The sequence below is a fragment of the Arvicanthis niloticus genome, chromosome 5, assembly GCF_011762505.2.
Source record: "Arvicanthis niloticus isolate mArvNil1 chromosome 5, mArvNil1.pat.X, whole genome shotgun sequence".
NCBI classification, from domain to species: Eukaryota; Metazoa; Chordata; class Mammalia; order Rodentia; family Muridae; genus Arvicanthis; species Arvicanthis niloticus.
In genome coordinates this window covers 31,048,634-31,068,683 of record NC_047662.1, presented here as the reverse complement: position 1 = coordinate 31,068,683, position 20,050 = coordinate 31,048,634, and the positions used below count along the sequence as shown (strand labels likewise).

The 20,050-nt window shown below is 41.4% G+C and overlaps 1 protein-coding gene across 21 annotated transcripts in view; it reads right to left on the bottom strand.

Moving 5' to 3' along the window:
• The window catches only part of Macf1 (microtubule actin crosslinking factor 1), a 336,209-nt gene that overhangs the window by 4,052 nt on the left and 312,107 nt on the right, over positions 1 to 20,050 (bottom strand). For 9 of the 21 annotated variants that reach the window (XM_076934254.1, XM_076934256.1, XM_076934255.1 and 6 more), the window contains 12 exons: positions 17,728 to 17,871; positions 17,155 to 17,343; positions 16,066 to 16,186; positions 15,253 to 15,416; positions 14,372 to 14,386; positions 13,432 to 13,594; positions 12,104 to 12,258; positions 11,227 to 11,301; positions 10,023 to 10,040; positions 6,954 to 7,071; positions 1,245 to 1,456; positions 619 to 729 (listed from right to left, as the gene is read on the bottom strand). In XM_076934254.1, the coding sequence (XP_076790369.1) occupies positions 619 to 729; positions 1,245 to 1,456; positions 6,954 to 7,071; positions 10,023 to 10,040; positions 11,227 to 11,301; positions 12,104 to 12,258; positions 13,432 to 13,594; positions 14,372 to 14,386; positions 15,253 to 15,416; positions 16,066 to 16,186; positions 17,155 to 17,343; positions 17,728 to 17,871 (1,485 nt within the window). The remainder of the gene's footprint in view (positions 1 to 618; positions 730 to 1,244; positions 1,457 to 6,953; positions 7,072 to 10,022; positions 10,041 to 11,226; positions 11,302 to 12,103; positions 12,259 to 13,431; positions 13,595 to 14,371; positions 14,387 to 15,252; positions 15,417 to 16,065; positions 16,187 to 17,154; positions 17,344 to 17,727; positions 17,872 to 20,050) is intronic. The other 12 variants (XM_076934258.1, XM_076934260.1, XM_076934248.1 and 9 more) reach the window with 6 other exon arrangements.

The window sequence follows — 20,050 nt, the reverse complement described above, 5'->3', positions numbered from 1 at the left end:
AATGGCTGCATTTGGACATGCTTAACTGTTGGTATGTGCACTCAAATCAAAGCTATAGAAATCCAGGTGTCTAGGCCAAGGAACCAAGAAGGTGGAACTGGAGCTCCAGAGCAGTGGTGACTAGTAGGGAAACTGCTTGGCTGAAATAGATAGCACCCATGCCTTGAGCCAATGTGGCAGCACCCACCACCTTGGGGAGGGGTCTGGCAAATCATCCTCTTGTTCTAAACACATAGAACACTGGTGAACATGCGCTGTAGATTAATTTCAGGTGTTTATAACTCGTCCGTGTAGCTTACATTTGGAGACTGCAAGAGACCTAATTACAAGTAATATCAACAAATGAATGGCCAGGAATGACTGTTACCAATCATCCTGAACAAATGTCATGCTAAAAACTTATAAAGTTGTTAAACAATCTTGTTTTAGGCATCTCTTACTCATCTCCAATTTTGGTAAATCAGAGTTAGAAACTCCTGAAAACACTTGACCACTTGATCAATCAGCTGTGTCAGCAAGCAACCCAGAGATGGAAGAGACACTGGGCTCATGTCAGGTTCTTGGCATGAGTGAGAACCTCTTCGTGACCATGTCTCACTCAGCAAAGTCATACTCTACCTCAGGGCTGAGTAGCTGGAGGTCAGGACAATGGCTGTCCTTGACATGGGTGCCAGCTTTACTGTTTACCAACCAGGGTTTGTCATAACAGCGAGAGAACTGAAGTGGAGTCTGTGAAACAGAAATCCAAAGGGAAGGGTAGGAACAATTGAAGATGGAACAGAATGGGGCATAAATTGGGAACAGAAAAAAAAGACACTAAATTTTAAAGAAACAAAAAACAAATAAAATATACATAAGTCTGATGAGGCAAGATACAGCAGGTAGAAGGGTATCTTTTACCTGGAGCCCACTGTGCAGCTGCAGCAAGCTCATCTGTCAGGTCCAGCTGCATGGACAGTGCCGGGCCTTTCTAAACCAGTAACCCTAACTCTGGACAAGCTCAAACTCCTCCAACCGCGAGTAAGAAGACATAATTGTTTTGGATGTAACGGCCTGAACAGGCATTTTACTAATCACTTCAATGGTGGTGATCTGTACACTCTGGGTGTGGGGGATCTGGGCACAGAGTTGCTCTGTATGCTTTTATGTTCTTTTTTCTGCTAGACTTTTCAGAGTCTGCCCATCAATGAGTATCTACGAAGATGGGAATAGCAAAGGACAACATAAAGGAGGTCCGCACATACCTTGGTCCCGCTGGCTGGAGTGGCTGGAGAAGAAGGCATGGATGTACAGCTGTGGTTACTCTGACTAGCACTTGAGCTGGAGCGGGTGGGAGAAGCTGCCCGGGAAGATGGTTTGGATCTTCGACCCCGTGACCGGAATGGAGTCATCCCCTGAGATGCCCCTTCTGGTAGGATGAATTTCTCTCTAAGTTCTATGTTAGTTCTGCCTCGTGCTAAAAGAGAATGAACAAATGCATGCATGTTGTCAGTTATTAAAAATGAATCTTGGATGGTCAAACAGCTGCTTGACCCCATGAGAAGAGTAAGCTGTGCATAGGTTTTATACCACCTATGGAGTCTTCAAAACCAGCTGTCATGTTCTGACCCAAAGCCAACACACTGGCTAAGATCCTAGCTTGCTATAACAAGCAAGCCTGTGAACGGAGGACTATCCACTCTGCAGTCATGTTCTGGTTTTGCTGCTCTCCCCTGGGGTAAGCAAACTGTAGCTGCTCAAGGAGACACAGATGCAACAGGACACAAGCCTCTGACCTTAAACTATTTCCTCTCTCATAGACATGTGTACTTTCTGCTGAAATGTTGTAGGATAGATGATAATACTATAGTGGAAAACAGCACATAATGAAATCAAGATGCTTCCATTTGAATTCTGTCAATAACAACTAAAGCAAGAGGTTCAGGAAGCCAGGACAGTAAGGATGAGGACAGTCTAAGAAGTAAACATGTAGGGAGAGAGAAAGGTCAAGACCATGCACAAAACTGTGAGTGAGAATTTGTTAAGTAAAAAGCTGAAAGCAGTAGGAAGCTGAAGGAACAACTTCAAGTAGGAGACAAGTTCGCAGTGGAAGACTCTGGAGCAGGACTGAAGGCCAAGTAAGTGCTGGCTCCTGGCTTTCTAGAGCTGTAAGACCAGGATGTAATATGGATTTTCAGTCAGAGACATCAAGCACAGCCAGAACAAATATTAATGAAAAAGACACTGCTAACTTAAAAGAAATACTCCTGTGGAACAGAGCCTTGGGTTTTTCACTGACACTGCTCTGCAGTAACTGTGAACCTGTACATCCACTCCAGACTCCATCATTTTAAGAATATATTAAACACAACTGGCAGAGGGTGGTGGGGTCCTGACTGAGTATGAATTTGATGGTTTCCTTCTAACTAAACAACCTTCCTGAGAAACAGCAGGGGACACAAGAGGAAACCCTGGAAGTTGCAACTAGTTGTGGACGGCACATTTAAAATGTTTTACAGAGGGCTATAGGCAGGTGGTAGCATGAGCCAGCCACTTCACAGGCTCAGGTAGAGAGGGTCTTTCAGCCCGAGTCTGAGACTAGCTTGGGCAAAAAGAGCAGAATTCTAACTCACACACACACACACACACACACATACATACACACACACACACACACACACACACACACACACACACACACACACCTACCTGTAATAATGGAGTGATAAGATTATGTTCCTCCCACACTAGAATTTAGAACTGATATAGTATCACCACATGAAATACTAGACTTGATTTTCATTAGCATCTCTGTCCCATTAGACAAGGGAATGGAAGCACCCATATAGACTGGTCAAACTACAGAAGAGGTGGCCTGTCTCCCACCCTAACTCTTCTCTTTAAGGCATTCCTGGCTGTCTCTTTATGGCATTACCTACATCAGCTTGTCTCCATCCTCCATGGCATTTGCTGGGTAAAGGTCTACTTCATTTAAAAGGACCTTTTTTAAAATCTCAGAAAGGATAAAAAAAAAAATCACAGGAAAGTTGGCTTGGGAGAGCTGGTTTCATGGGCATGAAGAGCCATGCTTGGAGTCCCAGAAGCCATGACTTGGAGCTCACTGGTTAGTCAGTCTTAGCCCAAATAGCAAGCTCCAAGTCTAGTGAGAGGAATGACTAGGGCAGAAAACCCTGACAGCAGCCTCTGGTTTTTAAAAGCTTTAGCATACCGGCATTCTTCCTCTGCTCACTCTCACTTATGATGTATGAATTAACATACGGGCATATCTTTATTTCTTTGAGCAACTGCATACATACTTTTTATACAAAGATATCAGTAACATTCCTTCATTTTCCAGATGTCCTATGTTAAACTTCAGTTAATTGTAAAGTATAATTTCATCATATATGTGTCAGTTTACTGGTTAAATGTTGAACTTCTAATTTGTCTATATTTTAAAAGTACTGTATCTAATACTATGACAACTTTGAAAATATTTTTGTATATATCCTGATTTTTCCTTAGGATACATTTCTACAAGTATCTTTGATGCAGGAGAGAGGAACAATTACTTCAGTGGTATAACAGCTTGTAAGTTGTCTATGCTTCTTAAGTAACACTAATTAACTCTGGTTCTATGGGTACACATATGTACACAAATACACCGCCCTACCACAGAGTCGTAAGCTAATTGCTTTTAGATTTACGTATGAGTGTCTTGTCTGCATGTATGTGTACATATCAGTGTATCTAATGCCTGGAGGTCAGAAGAGGGTGTGGAATCCCCAAGAAATTCAGTTATGGATGGCTTTGAGTCACCAGGTGGGGTTCTGGGAACCAAGTCAGCTGCCCTCTATAAGAGCAGCTCTTGAGTGCTGGCTCAGCCAGCTCTCCAGCTCTGTGTTTGTTTTTCAAGACAGGGTTTCTCTGAGTTACAGCCCTGGCTCTTATTTTTATTTTATATTGTATATACATGTAAAGAATGTAAGTGTGTGTGTGTGTGTGTGTATGTATGTGAGGGGTGGGGAAGGGAGAGAATACGTATATGTAAGAAGCCAGAGAAGGCTATAAGTCTCCTGATGTGGGTTCTGGGAATTGAACTCTGGTCCTCTGCAAGAGGCATTATATACTCTTTGCTGCTGACCCAGTCATTTCTCTAGTCCCCAAACCTTCTTTTAAATTTCCATAAATGGCCGGGCTGTGGTGGCGCACACCTTTAATCCCAGCACTTGGGAGGCAGAGGCAGGCAGATTTCTGAGTTCGAGGCCAGCTTGGTCTACAGAGTGAGTTCCAGGACAGCCCGGGCTACACAGAGAAACCCTGTCTCAAAAAACCAAAAAAAAAAAAAAATCCATAAATGAATATTCCTAGATTTTTACTATCTCAGAAGTATTAATACCAATTCATGTTACTTCCTTTTATATACATACATACATACATACATACATACATACATACATACATACATAATTTTTTCCAGGAAACTATACAAATGGCAAACCTTTAAAATGTATAAAGTATTTTAGGCACAGGTATACCCATTTTTTAAAAGCAGGAACATGAATTAAATTTAATTAATTTACTTATTTTGTGCAGGTGGGAATTAGTTCTCTTCTTCCACTGTGTGGGTTCAAGTCATCAAGGCTTGGCAGCAAGTGCCTTTACACACTGATCCATCTCATCTCACTAGGCCTACAAACACTGTTTTTTATCTCCATTTAAAGCATTATGTATGGTCTCCTTTGCAACAAATGAATTAAAGAAATAAGAAACAAACAAAACCCTATGCAGTATCAGAAAACTATATGAACAGCAAACCTACCTAGTGGAATGTCATTTTGTCTATCTCATCTATTTTTTGATGAAGAGTCTTACTATGTAGCCCAGGTTATAATTCTGGATCCTCCAGATTTTGCCTTACATAGCTGGAATTATAGGCATATGCTACCAGGCCTAGCAAGTAACCTGTCTTCTTGAAGCTTGTGTCCCTCCAGCTCACTGCCCTTGGGTGTCTACTGTGGCACTGTTTTCATGTGGCAAGAAAGTCCACTGACAGCAATTACTGAAAGCTGCTGGTGAGTTCTATTTCAGCCAATGGACAGAAGCTGATTGCTGAGCTCCAAGAAGGCATTCCTAGAGAGTTGGGGAGTCTTACCTTGCTCTGAAGGATGAACAAGAGGGTTACCTACAGAAAGCCTACAGAAAATAGCTACGAGGTTGCCCTCCCAAATCTCCTTGGAGGTACAGTTCCAATTGTTACGGAGTAAGATAAGCAGGCAGTATTCTGGCCAGCCAGCAGCATAATATACTTGTGAACAGAGCAGGCAGCAGACAAGCAGGCAACCAAGGGTTACAACATGCAGCATCGCTGTTGCTTAGTCTGATTTGATACACCACAAGAAAAATGGGACCATAACAGATTTATAAAACATTGTTTTTGTTGTTCTTACAAAAATAAAGTTAAAAAGATATGTGTATTGCTCCTTATTTAAAACAGTGAAAAGACTTTTAAATTAACAATTCAGGTTCATGATATGATTAAATATTAAAACTGACTAAATCCTTTTAGAATTTATCAGAAAAGGTATTGTCAAACCCAAATTTAAAAACTTCTGATGGGAATTATTATTGCTTAGCTATTATATTGGTTTGCTGTAGTAAGTGCAGAAAGAATTAAATTTATAGATACCCAGCACTCATGTGAGAACTGCATATCCTTTGGGTCTCTCTAAATCCTTCAGAATAAAACAAAACAAAACAACAACAAAAAAATACATATAGGGTGGTGCTTAAAAGCCTAGCTGGTTCTGACTTTAATCATTGCCTGGCTAACCCGTCAAGATATTTAAATTTCCATACCTCAAGTTCCTACTCTATAAAATGGAGATAACAGAATCTATATCTCATAAGATGGATATGAGATGCAAATGTGTTATTTTTAAAGTGCTTATGTAGGAGTAATTATTAAGTAGTATTCAAATTCTGTGGATACCATCTCAATAGAAACATTTTATACCTTGTCAACATGGAATTGTTGGAAAAGCAATGGTTTGGCTATTTTGAGCATTCACCAAGGCAGCAGGTATCACAGAGCCAAGAGATGTTACAGTTTAAGCAAAGCCATTCTCAAAGGACCAGGGTGTAGAGGAAGAGGACAAAGCATAAAGGCCAACCTATGGGAGACTGACTGGAAACTGAAGAGCTGGAGTCAGAGCGCTTTATTTTACTCCCAGGATGATGAACTGGAATAAAAAAGATGTAAACACAAAGACAGAGACAGAGCAGGAACCACAGAAGCTAGTCAGGGAAGACAAAGCAGCTGGGCCTCCGGTGGACCACATGCAGCTCCCCTCACAGGACAGAGGACTGGACGTGGCTGGGCAGGATTTGGCAGCTGGGATTCGGCCATTTGTCCCCTGCTGCAGCTGGAACTACTATCTGCTCAAGCTACGCTGATGGTCTTCTGCTGCCTGGGAGGGGGGTGGCTGCCATAAGTCCCCTACTTAGAACAGTCACTAGTCCTATGCATGGGAAGGGCTTAGCATGCTCTGAGGCTCTACGAAAGAGGAACCTGAAAGTATACACAAGGCTTCAGTCTAGGTTAGTGCTAACGTCGCACCCTAAATGTAGTGTCACACCAGTAAATTCTTTTTGTTTTGGAGACTAGGTTTCTTTCACTCTAGCCTTGAACTTGCTATGAACTCGAGGATGACTCTGAACTCCTTATCTCCTCCTTCTACTTCCCAAATGTGAGAGCCTAGAGACACCAACAAATTCTTAATTCTCATTCCTTTGTTCTTTCCTGACAGCATCAACTTTTTCAGATTTTTGTACCTGAAACCCTGGGTCCTAATCTGTTGTGGGTGGGATGATATCAGACACCTTAACAAGACAAAAATCAGAAAACCCTCCTCCAATGCTTCCTGGAAAATCGACATGGGCTGTTATTACATCCTACGGCAGGGCTTCCTTACCTCGGCAGGGATCATTTTTCACTAGAAACTCATCCAGGGCCATCCATCCTCCACCAACTCGGACCATCACAGTGCTACGCAGAATACGGACCAGCCGCAACTGCTGAGAATCTCCAAACTGGAATCAAGGGGAAACTCAGTTAAAAAGAGCACTTTAGTGTACACTTAAAACCCCCAAGCCCTAGAAAGCAGACTGTATTCAGTAATGACGTGATAGTGGGAAGGATCCTAAACTCAATTTTGTATTTTTACATTGTCATAAAAAGGTTAGCAAACAGAAAAGCAGAAAGACTAAGCTATGAAGCAATGTTGTATGATCTTTCTGCTAGGGTAAAGTTAGCTCCCGATGGCCACACTCTGACTCGTGTACCAAGGGTAAAGGAGGAATGATGGGCTTGGATTTGGTCACTTGGATTCTTCTGAGGATTCTGCCCAAGAGAGCATGCTTTGTTATTATGTTTATCTCCTTAAAGAAAAGGGGTCAACTTCTGAATACAGTGTGCTGGAGAGGCCAGTGGGCCCCAGGGAATACTATGTCAGCATTAAAGAGGCTCTTGCGAAGCATCCTCACTCCAAGTTTACAAGCTTAGGAAAAACGGTGACTCTCTTCGTCTGGTCCTTGGAAGTATACCCTAAATGTTCTGACTGTGATGCCAAGAGAAAAGTCAAGCTGAACAAATGATTAGATAGAATTAAAATTTAGTTGAAGAAACAGAAATTTTAATCTCTTATCATGATTAGAAACAGTTCAATAATTATTCTGGACCTTAGAACAAATATGATGAGTTCTTTATTGTCTCCTTTCCTAATGGCCTACTTCCTTCCCACTTCTACCTTAAAAGCTGGAGCTTCCCTTGGTATAAATTGTCCTTTCCCCAAAATGAGGCAACAAAAGAGAAGCATACCAAGATTCTAAAACAAACACCAACCCAAACATTAAAGAAGTGGAATTCCTAAGGTTATTAAGGAGAATGTTTGGAGTGGGGAGAAAAAGAGAAGGACTTAACCACTTAATTAGTATTTTCCAAGTTATGGGAGAATCATAACTTCGAAACAGAGAGAAAAACTGAAATTGCAAGAAAGGATGTTGGAGGAGGACACCAATTGTCCTCCTCAGTAATAGTAAATGGGTGGGTGTCTCCATGTTCGTCAACTGACCTGACTCAAAAGTACTATGTGCATAGGAAGAAATCTGGAAGGTGCTTTCTCTTCCCTTCCCATTTACTTCAAAAATTAGTCTTACACCATTTGTCTCATGCAGCATTTAAATGTTTACACGAAGTGGCTAGAGTGACACATAATGGAGCAGTGTCAGCCCTCCTCTCGGCTGTATGGAAAGACACTTTCTGGGCAGGAAGCTATTCCCTGCCTTGGAGAGAGGAAACAGATTCTGGGGATGACTCATGTGCCATTAGTGACCTGAGTCACTATTTGGGTTTTCTCTGGATAGGTGAGGAACAGAAAGGCTATGTGCCTGTGTGTCTTCCAGAGTCAAAAAGGAAAGAGTGCTCTAGGTTACTTTCTTCTTAGAACACTATATCCTACAGTTTGTTATCCACTGATCTCATGGTTGTTTTTCCTTAATATCTCCCCAAACGGTCTGAAGGACTTTTTAAATTTGTTTTTGTTGAGCTGCAGAAATCCAAAGGCAGGACTTCAGGCAGTGAGAAGGAAGGCTCCATAGCTTAGATCTAGGCCTGCAGACCAGGGCTGTGGGCGAGCCACAGAGAACTCAGAGGCAGAGTTCACAGCCACTGTTTCCTTCTCTCACAGGAATGGGAGGTTCTTATGACATTAGCTGTGTGAGTGTGACACGTGACCCCCGAGGCCTACTACTACATATATAAATGGACTTCATAATTCTACTCAGACTATTAGAATGATCCATCAAATCCTCCCCAGGTCAATGGAGCAGTGGAGGAGGGTGTTAGTGCCCCATCAAAGGGACCCCGATAGGTGCAGCCAACAGGAGGGAGGCATGCTGGCCACTTGACTACAATCATCACTGACTAGTTATAGTATTGGGAACAGACTCTACGGATGTGTAATGCAAGCACATTATCACTAAGATATACTATTAACCTTTTTATTTTCAAAAATTGAGACAGGGACCTGTTAAGTTTCCAAAGGTGGCTTCAAAGTTGCCTCCCAAGTAGCTAGGGGTATAGGTATAAGAAAAGTATCATGCATAGCCTGTGATGGTTTACTTAAAGCCAACTTGACTGTTCTTAGCTTTCCATTTTTCTAGCCTTTGTTCTCCCCACTGGCCCAGAATATTACTGTAGTTAGTAATTACTGGAGTATCTAAAATTTAACATTGATTGAAGACTTCAAATTAACTCTTAGTGTTTCTAACTTCCTGATAAACAGATTGGTTTTACTCATGCAACTTCCTTCCACATGTGAGAGACAGCACCCAAGAACCCTCAAGAGATCTCAAAGGTTGGAGTTGCCAAGTGGAGTCAAGACTTGCCTCTAATTTGAGCATATTTCATTTGGACTGGTTGGCTATAATCTAAAAATGTTAGGCAGAAGTCAATCATGCTTTCCATATGTCTCAGGCATCTTTGTAAATATCTATATTTATTAAGTTAGTTCTTAGATAAAATTAACATTATTCAGGGTTTCTGACTCAAGCATACATTATAAAATTTCTAATAACTATTAAAAGACTGGTAATGAAACAGAACCATGCCAATGGTATTCTGACCCTGAATATAGAAGTGTAAGGCTGTGTCTTTACAGGTGATATGGGCTGATGTCAGAGCCTCAATTTTCCAAGTCATAACAGTTACAACTCAGTACAGAGTAATATCATTGCCTTTTGCTAGCCAGATTTGGAATGGCAAATTTCACTTTTTTTTTTTTTTTTGCTTTTTTAAAATACAAAGCTACATCTGATAAGATAGCTTTGTAATAAAAGTCTGCTAGTAGTTTTTCCACTTGGCAAGACAACCTAAAGTGACCCAGGCATGCTTCCAATTGTGTCCTTTCCCCAAAGCAAAGAACAGGCAACATCAGCTACAAAGACCACATCCACCAAGAAGGACATTGCAAGGCACACTGTACCTGATTGCCGAGGAAGAACTATAGACAGTAAGAGTAAAGGATGCAGGGAAAAAAGAGAACATTTTTGTCAAATTAAAACTAAAAAACAGCAATTTCATCATATTACCAGTCTACGTACACAGACACATTCTTCCTGAGCATCTGCTACAGGATGATGATCTCACAAAGCCTGAAAATGGCCATCTAAATATTCTTTGCCAACCACAGAGTTTTTTCTTAAAATTTCGGGGTCCCTTGACAAGCTGATGAATATAGTTTAGGAGTCCTGGTTTATGTCTCTACTACATCCCTGACTCTAGTCCCAAGAGAAGCTAAAATTTAAGAATAGTTTCCTGTTACTTCTGGTCATACCTAACAAGTCTTTCCAGGGAAGATCATTGAGCCTGGCTCTCCAGTGCCCACAGGTCCAGTTGTAGCCCAGCACGGCACAGGAACACTAATATGCTGGGCTTTGATACAGTGTTCTATAGGCATGGGAGCCATTTAGGCTCACAATGACCAGTTCTTGTGGATAAACCATCACTTTTTTTTAAAAATTAAAACAGAACAACAACAACAAAAAAAAAACCTCAATACCAAAACAACAACAAAAGAAAATGTATATGTGTACAAACACACCAGAGGATATTTTGGGGTACATGTTTCCTCTTTTACCATACGGGCTCTAGGACTTGAATTCAGGTTGGCAGGCTTGGTGGCAAGCACCTGTATATACTGAACCATCCCCAGCACCCTGATCTCAGCTTTTTAAAAAAATCTGAGGCATTTTTGTGATATGGCCTTGGTTAGCTACAACTCAGTATGTAGAGTTGGTCTTGAATTTGCAATGATCCTTCTGCCTTTGCCTCCCAAATTCTGGGAATACAGGAAGAACACCAGACTCTGCTTCATGAGTCCTTTAATAAAACTGTTTCTAAAGGCACCTTACCTTCATGACCCTAAGGACTTTGCTCAGCAGTGAGATGAGGGCTATAAAATATTTTCTACCATGTCAACTATAAGATACAGTCTACTTGGATAATGGTAACTTTTCAGATGGAACTACACAGGGCATGAAACTTGACACCTAGGGATGAAGGTGCATGGGTTCTGGGCCTCTGGAGGGAGGCAACAGAACTAAAAAGGCAGCAAGAGCTGGTCTACTGTGTGTTAGATGACCCAGTAGGAATGACCTCCACAAATGGCTGGCTTTTCTCCTCCTTACCCGGTATTTATTCTCTCCAATCTGTTCCACTTGGAATCTTTTTGCACACTTGCACTGAGCCACTTGTCTTGTGACCTGTTGGTTGATAAAGCAAGAGTATAATAACAGAGAAGAACTACATTTTGCCTTTTTCTTTTGGAAACAAGATCTCATTCTCAGGCCCTGGCTGTCTTGTACTTGCAATGTAAACTAGCCTGGTCCCCAACCCAGAGATATGCCTACAACTCTTCCCCCCAGATGCTGGAATTAAAGAAATGTGCCTGGTTCATTTTAGGCTTTTAATAGATGCATTATTATTTTTTTTTGAAATATCCATAACCCTACTTGAGATAAAAGATACTGAGAAAAAAGATAGCAGATGAAAAAAAAAAAAAAAAAAAAAAAAACCTTCATCATTGCTTCAAAATTCTTTAGAGGAAGTGCTAATATGGATCTATTAAAACAAATGACCAGTAAATTATGACCTGAGCAAAATTTCTACCTAGAAGCCTGAAAATCCCAAGAAATCAATCTCTTTCCATATTTATGTGGTTCCTGGATTGAACTCAGGTTGTCAGGCTTGCATGGCAGCACTTTTACCCGCGGAGTCACCACAACAGCCCTGTCAGAGTGCACCTTTATGCTGTATCTGAAGTCCCTCCATGGACTGCACAGTACCACAAATCTGAGTATTAGAGTTGGACCCATGTTTTGGACTACACTAGAACTCAGTAGTAAAAGCCCCCCTCTCTCCCCCAGCTTGTTGAAACAGCATCCAAAGGATAACCTGAAACATTAACTCTAAGTGACTGCTTCCCAAGATGATTCACACAGACCATTCAGGATGGTATAAAGCTATGGTCAAAATACTCTGCTTTAAATTCTAAATTCCCCATACCTCATCTTCAATCTTATCTGCATCAGTTGTTGGTCGATAGGCATCCTTGTTGGGATGTAAGGCAGCCACAAATTCATAGTAATCAATGTAGCCATCCCCATCTCTGTCAAAAATGTCAGCCACAGCTGTCATCTCTAACTTGGTGGTTGGGAACTCTGAGGAAAAGAAAACACAATTTGAAACATTGAAATACGTGTGGCTGGTTAGAGATTACATAAAATACCTGAAGAAAAAGAATTATATCTTGATTTTCTTTTCCTAAAAACCAGCACATATCTACTCTGGAAAATTCAGGAGAAAATACATTTTAAATATACAAATTATTGGCTCAGTAGGTAAGAGTACCAGCTACAGTTGTAGACGACCCAGGTTCAGTTTTCACCAATGGTGATTCACAATAATCTACAACTCCAGATCCTGAGGACCAAGGGTCCTCTTCTGACTTCCAAGGGTAGTCAAGCATATATAGGCACAAACCAAACAAACCAAACAAAAAACCCTCATACATAAAATATAGTGAATAAATCTAATTAAAAAAAAAGATACAAATCATTTTTAAAAATGTACCACCCAAGCATTAGTTATGTTTTTAATATTTTACCAATAGACCCCTCACCTTTTTCTTTTTTTGAGTCAGGGTCTCATACAGCTAGGTTGGCCAAGGATGACCCTCAAGTTCTGAGTTCCTACTACTACTTCCCAAGTGCTGGGATTACAGATTTATACAAGCATTACCAGTATATGGGGTGCTGAGGATCGAATCCAGGGCTTCAGAGCTATATCTCTAGAGCTGCCCCACTCCCCCTATTGCCATTTTAAAAATAAAAATCAGACTTCAGAGACAGTAAAAAATATAATCAATATTACAACCATCTATAAAATTATCACTCATCGGGCTGGAGAGATGGCTCAGTGGGTAAGAGCCATCTGTTCTTCCAGAGGTCCTGAGTTCAATTCCCAGCAACCATATGACAGCTCACAACCATCTGTAGTGGGATCTGATGCACTCTTCTGGTGTGTCTGAAAAATTATCACTCATCTTAAGATTTATTTATGCCAGCATCGTTGCATGTTTAGAATGATGTCATTGCTCTAAAATACTGTTGTTCTGGAATAGCATCCTGTCCTGCTGACTTTACAGTCATGTTTGAACTCTTTTTATTCCTAGCAAAATGAGATTCTTCCATTCATGAAAACAGCAGATTACATTCAGCAGGGAGCTTCTCCAGGTCTTACCTCAGAAAGTCTATTTTGCCAGAATGTTATAACTTCTACCAAGTATGAGGAATCTTGAGTGTGACCTTTGTGTAGAATAAAAATGTACTTACTAGATGCTAAAATGCCATCAATAAACTCCTGACGTGTTATCTTCCCATCCTGGTCCTTGTCAATACGCCGGAAGAAATCCATGACTCGAGATTTTTTGTGATTCATCCAACGCATATACTTTTTCCTCCAGACATCAAAGTCAAAGTTGGCAAATTCCTTCAACTAGAAGGAAGTCAGAGGTGCTGGTAAATACTGCTGTTTTGGACCCAGAGCATGTCTAACTTTTCAGTCATTCAGTAAAGCCATGCAGGCCTTCCAGGGGGTGGGGGGCACCAACAATGCTATCTACATGTTGTCTCACTGTGAAAACATAATTTGCCACCTTCACTTAAAGCCACGGTTGTTTAAGCTTCGATGTAACGGAGGAGCAGGAGAGACAGTAACTGAAAACAACTCTGGAAGATAAGGCGCACACAGAATAAGAACAGGGAAAGCCAGTCTTGCTTTCTCTTTGGACTTTTCCAAGGAACATCTACTTAGATGTAAGGGATGGATTCTATCTCAGAGGGAAGGTCTTGGCACCCTCTCTTATGCTGTATGGAAAGGCACTATGAATACACACAGGACTCATATCAGGCTCATGTTTCCCATCCCCTTCTGAGATCTTAAAGATCGAGATGGAAAGCATTAAGAATAAACCCTACATCCAAGCATGTTTCTTTGGAATTTCACCAGAGGGAGCAAATGCTCACCCAACATCTGTATTAAATAGCTTACTGGTAGAAAGCAGGCCTGTACAAAGGGGTTTTTAGCTACTTTTGAACCATGTTAGTAATTCACACTCAGAATGACTTAACGGCTCAATATTTTCTTTCCCATTTGGTCCTTCAAACTTCAAAGTTGGAAGGAACGGGGAAGAGGGGGAGAAGGCAGCAAGAACCAATGTGCTTAAAATGCAACTGACCTATGGAAGTAACAACAAAAACACAGAACACTCACTTCTGGGCATAGCTGCTTTGATATGCACAAATAAAAGAATATAAAAGGTATTAGATGCTTGTGTCAGAAAGGAGGGAGTGCAGTACCGTATATCTTAAATAATGATACTTCACAACTGTCTTCCTTTTCATGATCTATTGAAGACTAATAAAGAAACAAGAATATAAAACATTGAATCTTGCTGGGTGTGACTGCACACACCTTTAATCCCAGCTCTTAGGAGGCAGAAGCACATGGGGATCTCTATGAATTCAAGGCCAGACTACTCTACAGAGGGAGTTCCAGGACAGCCAGAGTTCTGCTACACACAAAACCATCTCTCTTTCAAAAAAAAAAAAAATTGATTTTTCTTTAATAATTGTGATATACCTATTTTATCTATGTCATATCTTCATATGACAGAATCACTAACAATCTTCTCTCCCTTCCTCCCTCCTTCCCTCTCTTTCTTTTGAAATAGCCCTGGCTGTCCACTATAGACCAAGCTGGCCTCAACTCAGAGATCCTCTTGTCTCTGCCTCCTGAGTACTGGGACTAAAAGTATGTGCCACCTCCACCTGGCTTCCCTCTTGTATAAATAGCAACCTCCCAAAGCTTTGCTTCTAAAATTCAATCAGAATAAGCTGTTGAGGAAAAGCAAATCACTGGCCTCCCCTTGTATGGAATGTCTGATTTATGGTTTTATACAACTAGATGGTAAGCCTCCTTTGTTTGTTTTCTTAAGATATCTATTGTTTCTTGTTCAGGGGCTTGAAGGCGTATGAATGAGTGAAGGACTGGTTTTACTTCTGATAAAGTATGATAAAGGCATACAGGTCATCCTAAGAGGGCTTTAAAGACTGTTTTTTGGGACCCATGAAGGTCACGTGGCAGGGCATTACCTCCTCCAATCTGTCCAGGGCATCATTCAGCCTCCGCTGGCGCTCCAGGGCTAGCAGCCACACTTGCTGCCAGCGGGCAGAGAGCTGGTTGATTCGTGGGTTTTTTGCTTCAGACTGTGAGAGAATTGGCATGGGGGGAGGTGTGGGTTGACTCAAGGACTTTCCTAAATGGAAAAATAATCAAAAGATTAGAAATGCTGGCTTTGTCACTGCATAAAGAAACGGCTGCATGTTCAAGGTTATCTTTGGCTATATACTGAATTTGAGCTGGTCTATGATATATGAGATACTATCTCAAAATCAAGAAAGCTATATATATGAACTAGATTCTTACACTATATCCATTTGGTAACTGAGAAGAAACACAGGACTGGCAACATTCTAGTACAGAGGTGTACTAATTCCAAAACTACTGCCTCTCTTCCCAGCCAGCCAAGCATGTGTGTACTCAGCTTTTCCACACATCCAGTCACCTCTGCCTTAGTGACATGAAGGCATAGCAACACAAACCAGCAGTGGATTCCCCAAGGAATTATCTTACAAGTAGACTAGCGCAATGCAGACACAACGGAAAGGTCACTGCTGAATAACAAAACAGGCCTCACTACCTTGTAGCTCCATATTAATTCCCCTAATACATAATAAAATATGCCAGGCATTGATAGAAAAGTAAGGTTTCAAAATGAGAGATTGTGGTTCAGAGTCAGTATGATTTGGGAAATCCAAACACAATTCTTATGATGGCACTTTGTGAATTTCCATCTGCAATTAGCAGGAAGGAAGCAACCTAGAATAGTGGGGCTGGAAACATACTGCTACCACTGCGGGATTTCTCGATGAAAGGAGCATGGGTGGGTTCTATATTCTTCCTTTTATAAGTCTTGGTGACCCGGTCCACATCAGGTTGTTTGCGTGTCATCTCCTCCATAAATGACTGTTAAATATAAAAAAATTAGGAAAGAAAATTTAGAATTTTCTTGGTCTAAAATAGAAAGTTCTTACTAACAAAGGCCAAGCCCATGGGAAACTGGCCAAGTGAGAGACTGCTCTGTGTAATTTCTCACCCCTTTTAAAAAAAAAGATTAAATTGGGTTGGGAGTGTAACCTGGTAGTAAAGTACTAAATACATGCAAGGCCCCTAGATTGAAGCACCCCACATACAAAAAGAAAAAAGAGAGTTGACAGATAAAGAACTCAAGAATTGGGAAGGACAGCTCTGGTAGAGGGTGGAGTCAGGACACAACACAGAAGCCTGACAGTACTATGGACCAGGACTCTTCATTCACTGAATAGAGGGTACAATCAAAGGGGCAGAGCACAAAGTGGGGCTGGAAGGGCAGGCAGGAGGCCTGTGTCCAGCTAAGAGATCAGGATCTTACTGTGAGAGCAACAGAGGCAAGTGAAGAATTTTGATACATGAAAGAGACATGATAGCGCCATGTGTAAGAGGAACCATTCTTCCTCGAGTGTGAGAGCAGTGGCAGGAGGTGGGCTAGGGAATTCTCTCATTTACTTTTGCTGTTGCTGTGATAAAATGCTGTCAGGCCAATAGGCTTTCGGCTCCAGCAAAGGTCAGGCTTCTGGTGAACTGCCAGTAAAACTGAATGGCTATTCCCTGGGTTACACTTTACCTTCTGAGACTTTGTTTCAGCTAATGGCTTCAAAAATACAGTGAGTGGTCCATGGCCTTAGTGAAAGAAAATAGTCTACAATCCTACAAATACAGGAACTCCAAGATGCTGCCCTACACCTTGATTCCTAACTCACGAGAACTGATACACAGAGCTGCTGGAAGCTGCTAAGTCTGCAGTAATAGTACAGTAATTCTGTAGTAAGGATAAAGGGGATTCCCAGGCGAAGAGCATGTGGTCCAGGACACACAGGACACAGAGAAACAGGTACCTGATGCTCAGTGATAAGAGCTTTAACTCTGTCTATGTTCTGAGGGATAGGCTCCTGATCCCGCTGGATTAGGGTGGTCTCAGCCCACTGGATCCACGCCAGAAGTTCTTCCAGGAGCTCAGCATTAGCCGCCAGTTCTGACAGAGCTGTTTCCAGACGCTGCTGGTGCTGCTTTGCCCATGTCAGGACCTTGGGGAGAAAGACACCATGCCACCTTTCAGAAAAGCACATTTTTTGCTTGTTTGTTTCAAAGCCTCTGTTCTATCACATAACTTCACTCAGAGGAGAGACCAACTTAAGCAGCCACAAGATTCCTCTCTGACTTCAGCTGACAAAGCTCAAGAACAAGGAGCCATTTCTATCAAAAGCAAAGCTAGCACATTAAACATAAACTTCTCAGGAATGAAGGAATTAGAACACAAGATGTCTACAGAAGCAAGTAATTAGCACCCCAGTACACTAACATTACATTAGCCATCACTTCAGCCTTCACTGAAATACAATCGATCACTTACAGTGAATGAAAGACCCTTTATCTGATAGACTCGGAGTACTGGGCGTGTGGTGACTCACCTCCTCAAACCGAGCCCTGATGATGGTGATCCAGTGCTTGATGGTGGTGATGCAGTCGGGATGGCAGACAGACAGGATGACTTCTCCCATCGCCACTGCTGTGTTCACATCAACCCGTTTTTCTTCTACTTTCTTCATGAATTCCTAAACAAGGGCCAAAACCAAAAACTTGAGAAATCTATCTATCAGAACCATTAGTTTATATTAAAAGGAGAACTGTTTCATCATCTTCTTATGTGTCAGCACAGACCATGAAAAAGCCTGTATCTAGGTGTTGCTGGCATGGTCTAGTTATATAAGACACAGGAAGCTAAGAACAATGACACAGGAAGCTAGGGACACTGGTATGCCTCCATTCCCTCTACTCCTGTTTTTATTTTCAGTTTCTCCCTCTCTTATTTGTATTTATTTCTACCTTAGTAACACATCTATTTTATGTGTATGAATATTTTGCCTGTATGTATGTGCTCTATACTGAAGAGGCCAGAGAGAGTACTGGATCTCCTGGAATGAAGTTACAGACAGCTGTGAACCACCACGTGGGTGCTGGCAACTGAATGTCTGAAACTACTGAGCCATCACACCAGTCCTTTTACTCCTGTATTTTAAAGTATATTTGTTTTGGAAAAATGTGATGACAATCACAAAACACTGTATTTTGAAATTCCTATCACAACCAAATGCAATGATAAGATTAAGATTAAAGTAATTGGATAGGTAACATGAAACATTTCCTTACTTTCATTAGAGCTGGCTAAAGCTCCAGATACCATGTTTTATAGTCTGCAGTAAGCTAAGTGGTTTTAGGAGATCAGACAAGGACCAAAAGCTAGTAACAAATAAAGGCTAGTCAAATAAAGGCATGCGTGGGTGAGACGTAAAATGGATTTGGGTATGATAATATACACTTGCAATCCGAGAACTTGTGGTAGGGTGTTTGGGAGTTCAAGGGTAACATGGGCACATGCTAAGACCCTGTCTCAAAATCTAGCCAGCCAACAAACAAAAATCAGAAAGGGAAATGTTCTACATTTTCTTTTAGAAACTATGTTCATTAAGTTCTTTAAACGCTGTACTTGTTTAAAGCCAACAAGAGGGGCCAGAGAGATGATTCAGTGGCTGGAGCACTGGTTGGTTACAGAAGACTTGGGTTCCAGTCCTAGCATACCTACGGTGGCTCAAAACTCTAACTCCAGTTCTAGGGGATCTGACACTCTCTCTGGTTTCCTTGCACGCCACACACGCATGAGGTACACAGATATACATAGACAAAACTATATACATAAAGTAAAAAAAATTAAAAAAACTAAAGCCAATGAATGAGCTGTATAAAAATTAATGGTGCTACTGGGTGGTGGTGGCACATGCCTTTAGTCCCAGCACTCAGGAGGCAGGAGAGAACAGATCTCTGTGAGTTCGAGGCTATCCTGGTCTGCAGAGTGAGTTTCAAGACAGCCAGGACAACAGAGAGAAACCCCATCTCAAAAAACCCATGCCGGCCTTCTATACTTGGAGAAGGGAGGAGACATCAGGGGTAGCCCTGCTTACACACTGAAGCCTAAAATCAGCCATAAGCCTAAAATCAGCAATAGGCCTGACATACATGCCTGCTGACACAAAGTCTTGGGTCTCTGTGGAAAAACACTGAAACAGATGGCTATAAGCTATTGTAAACAGGCAGCTTTTGTGGAAATTTACCAGCCTGAGTAGTCATAGACCTTGTAAATAGGCAGCCTTGGCGGATAGTACCAACTTAGTTAAGGACAAGTGAATCATAGGCAGAATCATAGTGACATGTCCCCTGAACTTTTACCCAGCTGATACCCTGTTCTGAAAGATATCTGTACTCCCCCTGAACACCTACACTCCTGTGTCATCCCCTTCCCCACATCCTGCACTTTTCTGTTTATAACCACTGTGTTAAAAAGTGAAAATTATTATTTGATAATAATAATAATAATAATAATAATAATAATAATAATAATAAACCAAAACCATGCCGAGCGGTGGTGGCGCATGCCTTTAATCCAGCACTTGGGAGGCAGAGGCAGGCCGATTTCTGAGTCTACAGAGCCTGGTCTACAGAGTGAGTTCCAAGACAGCCAGGGCTACACAGAGAAACCCTGTCTCGAAAAACCAAAAAAAAAAAAAAAAAGAATGCTGCAGATAGGCATCACAATGCCTGCCAAGTTAGTTCACAAACAGCCCGCCTGGCCTTTTTTTCTTTTCATAGGAGATTTGACATTTACCAGCAAACGCTGCTTTTTTGATAGCAGTGAGGCAATTCTCAGCATGGCTGAGTAGCGCACATTAACAATCCTTG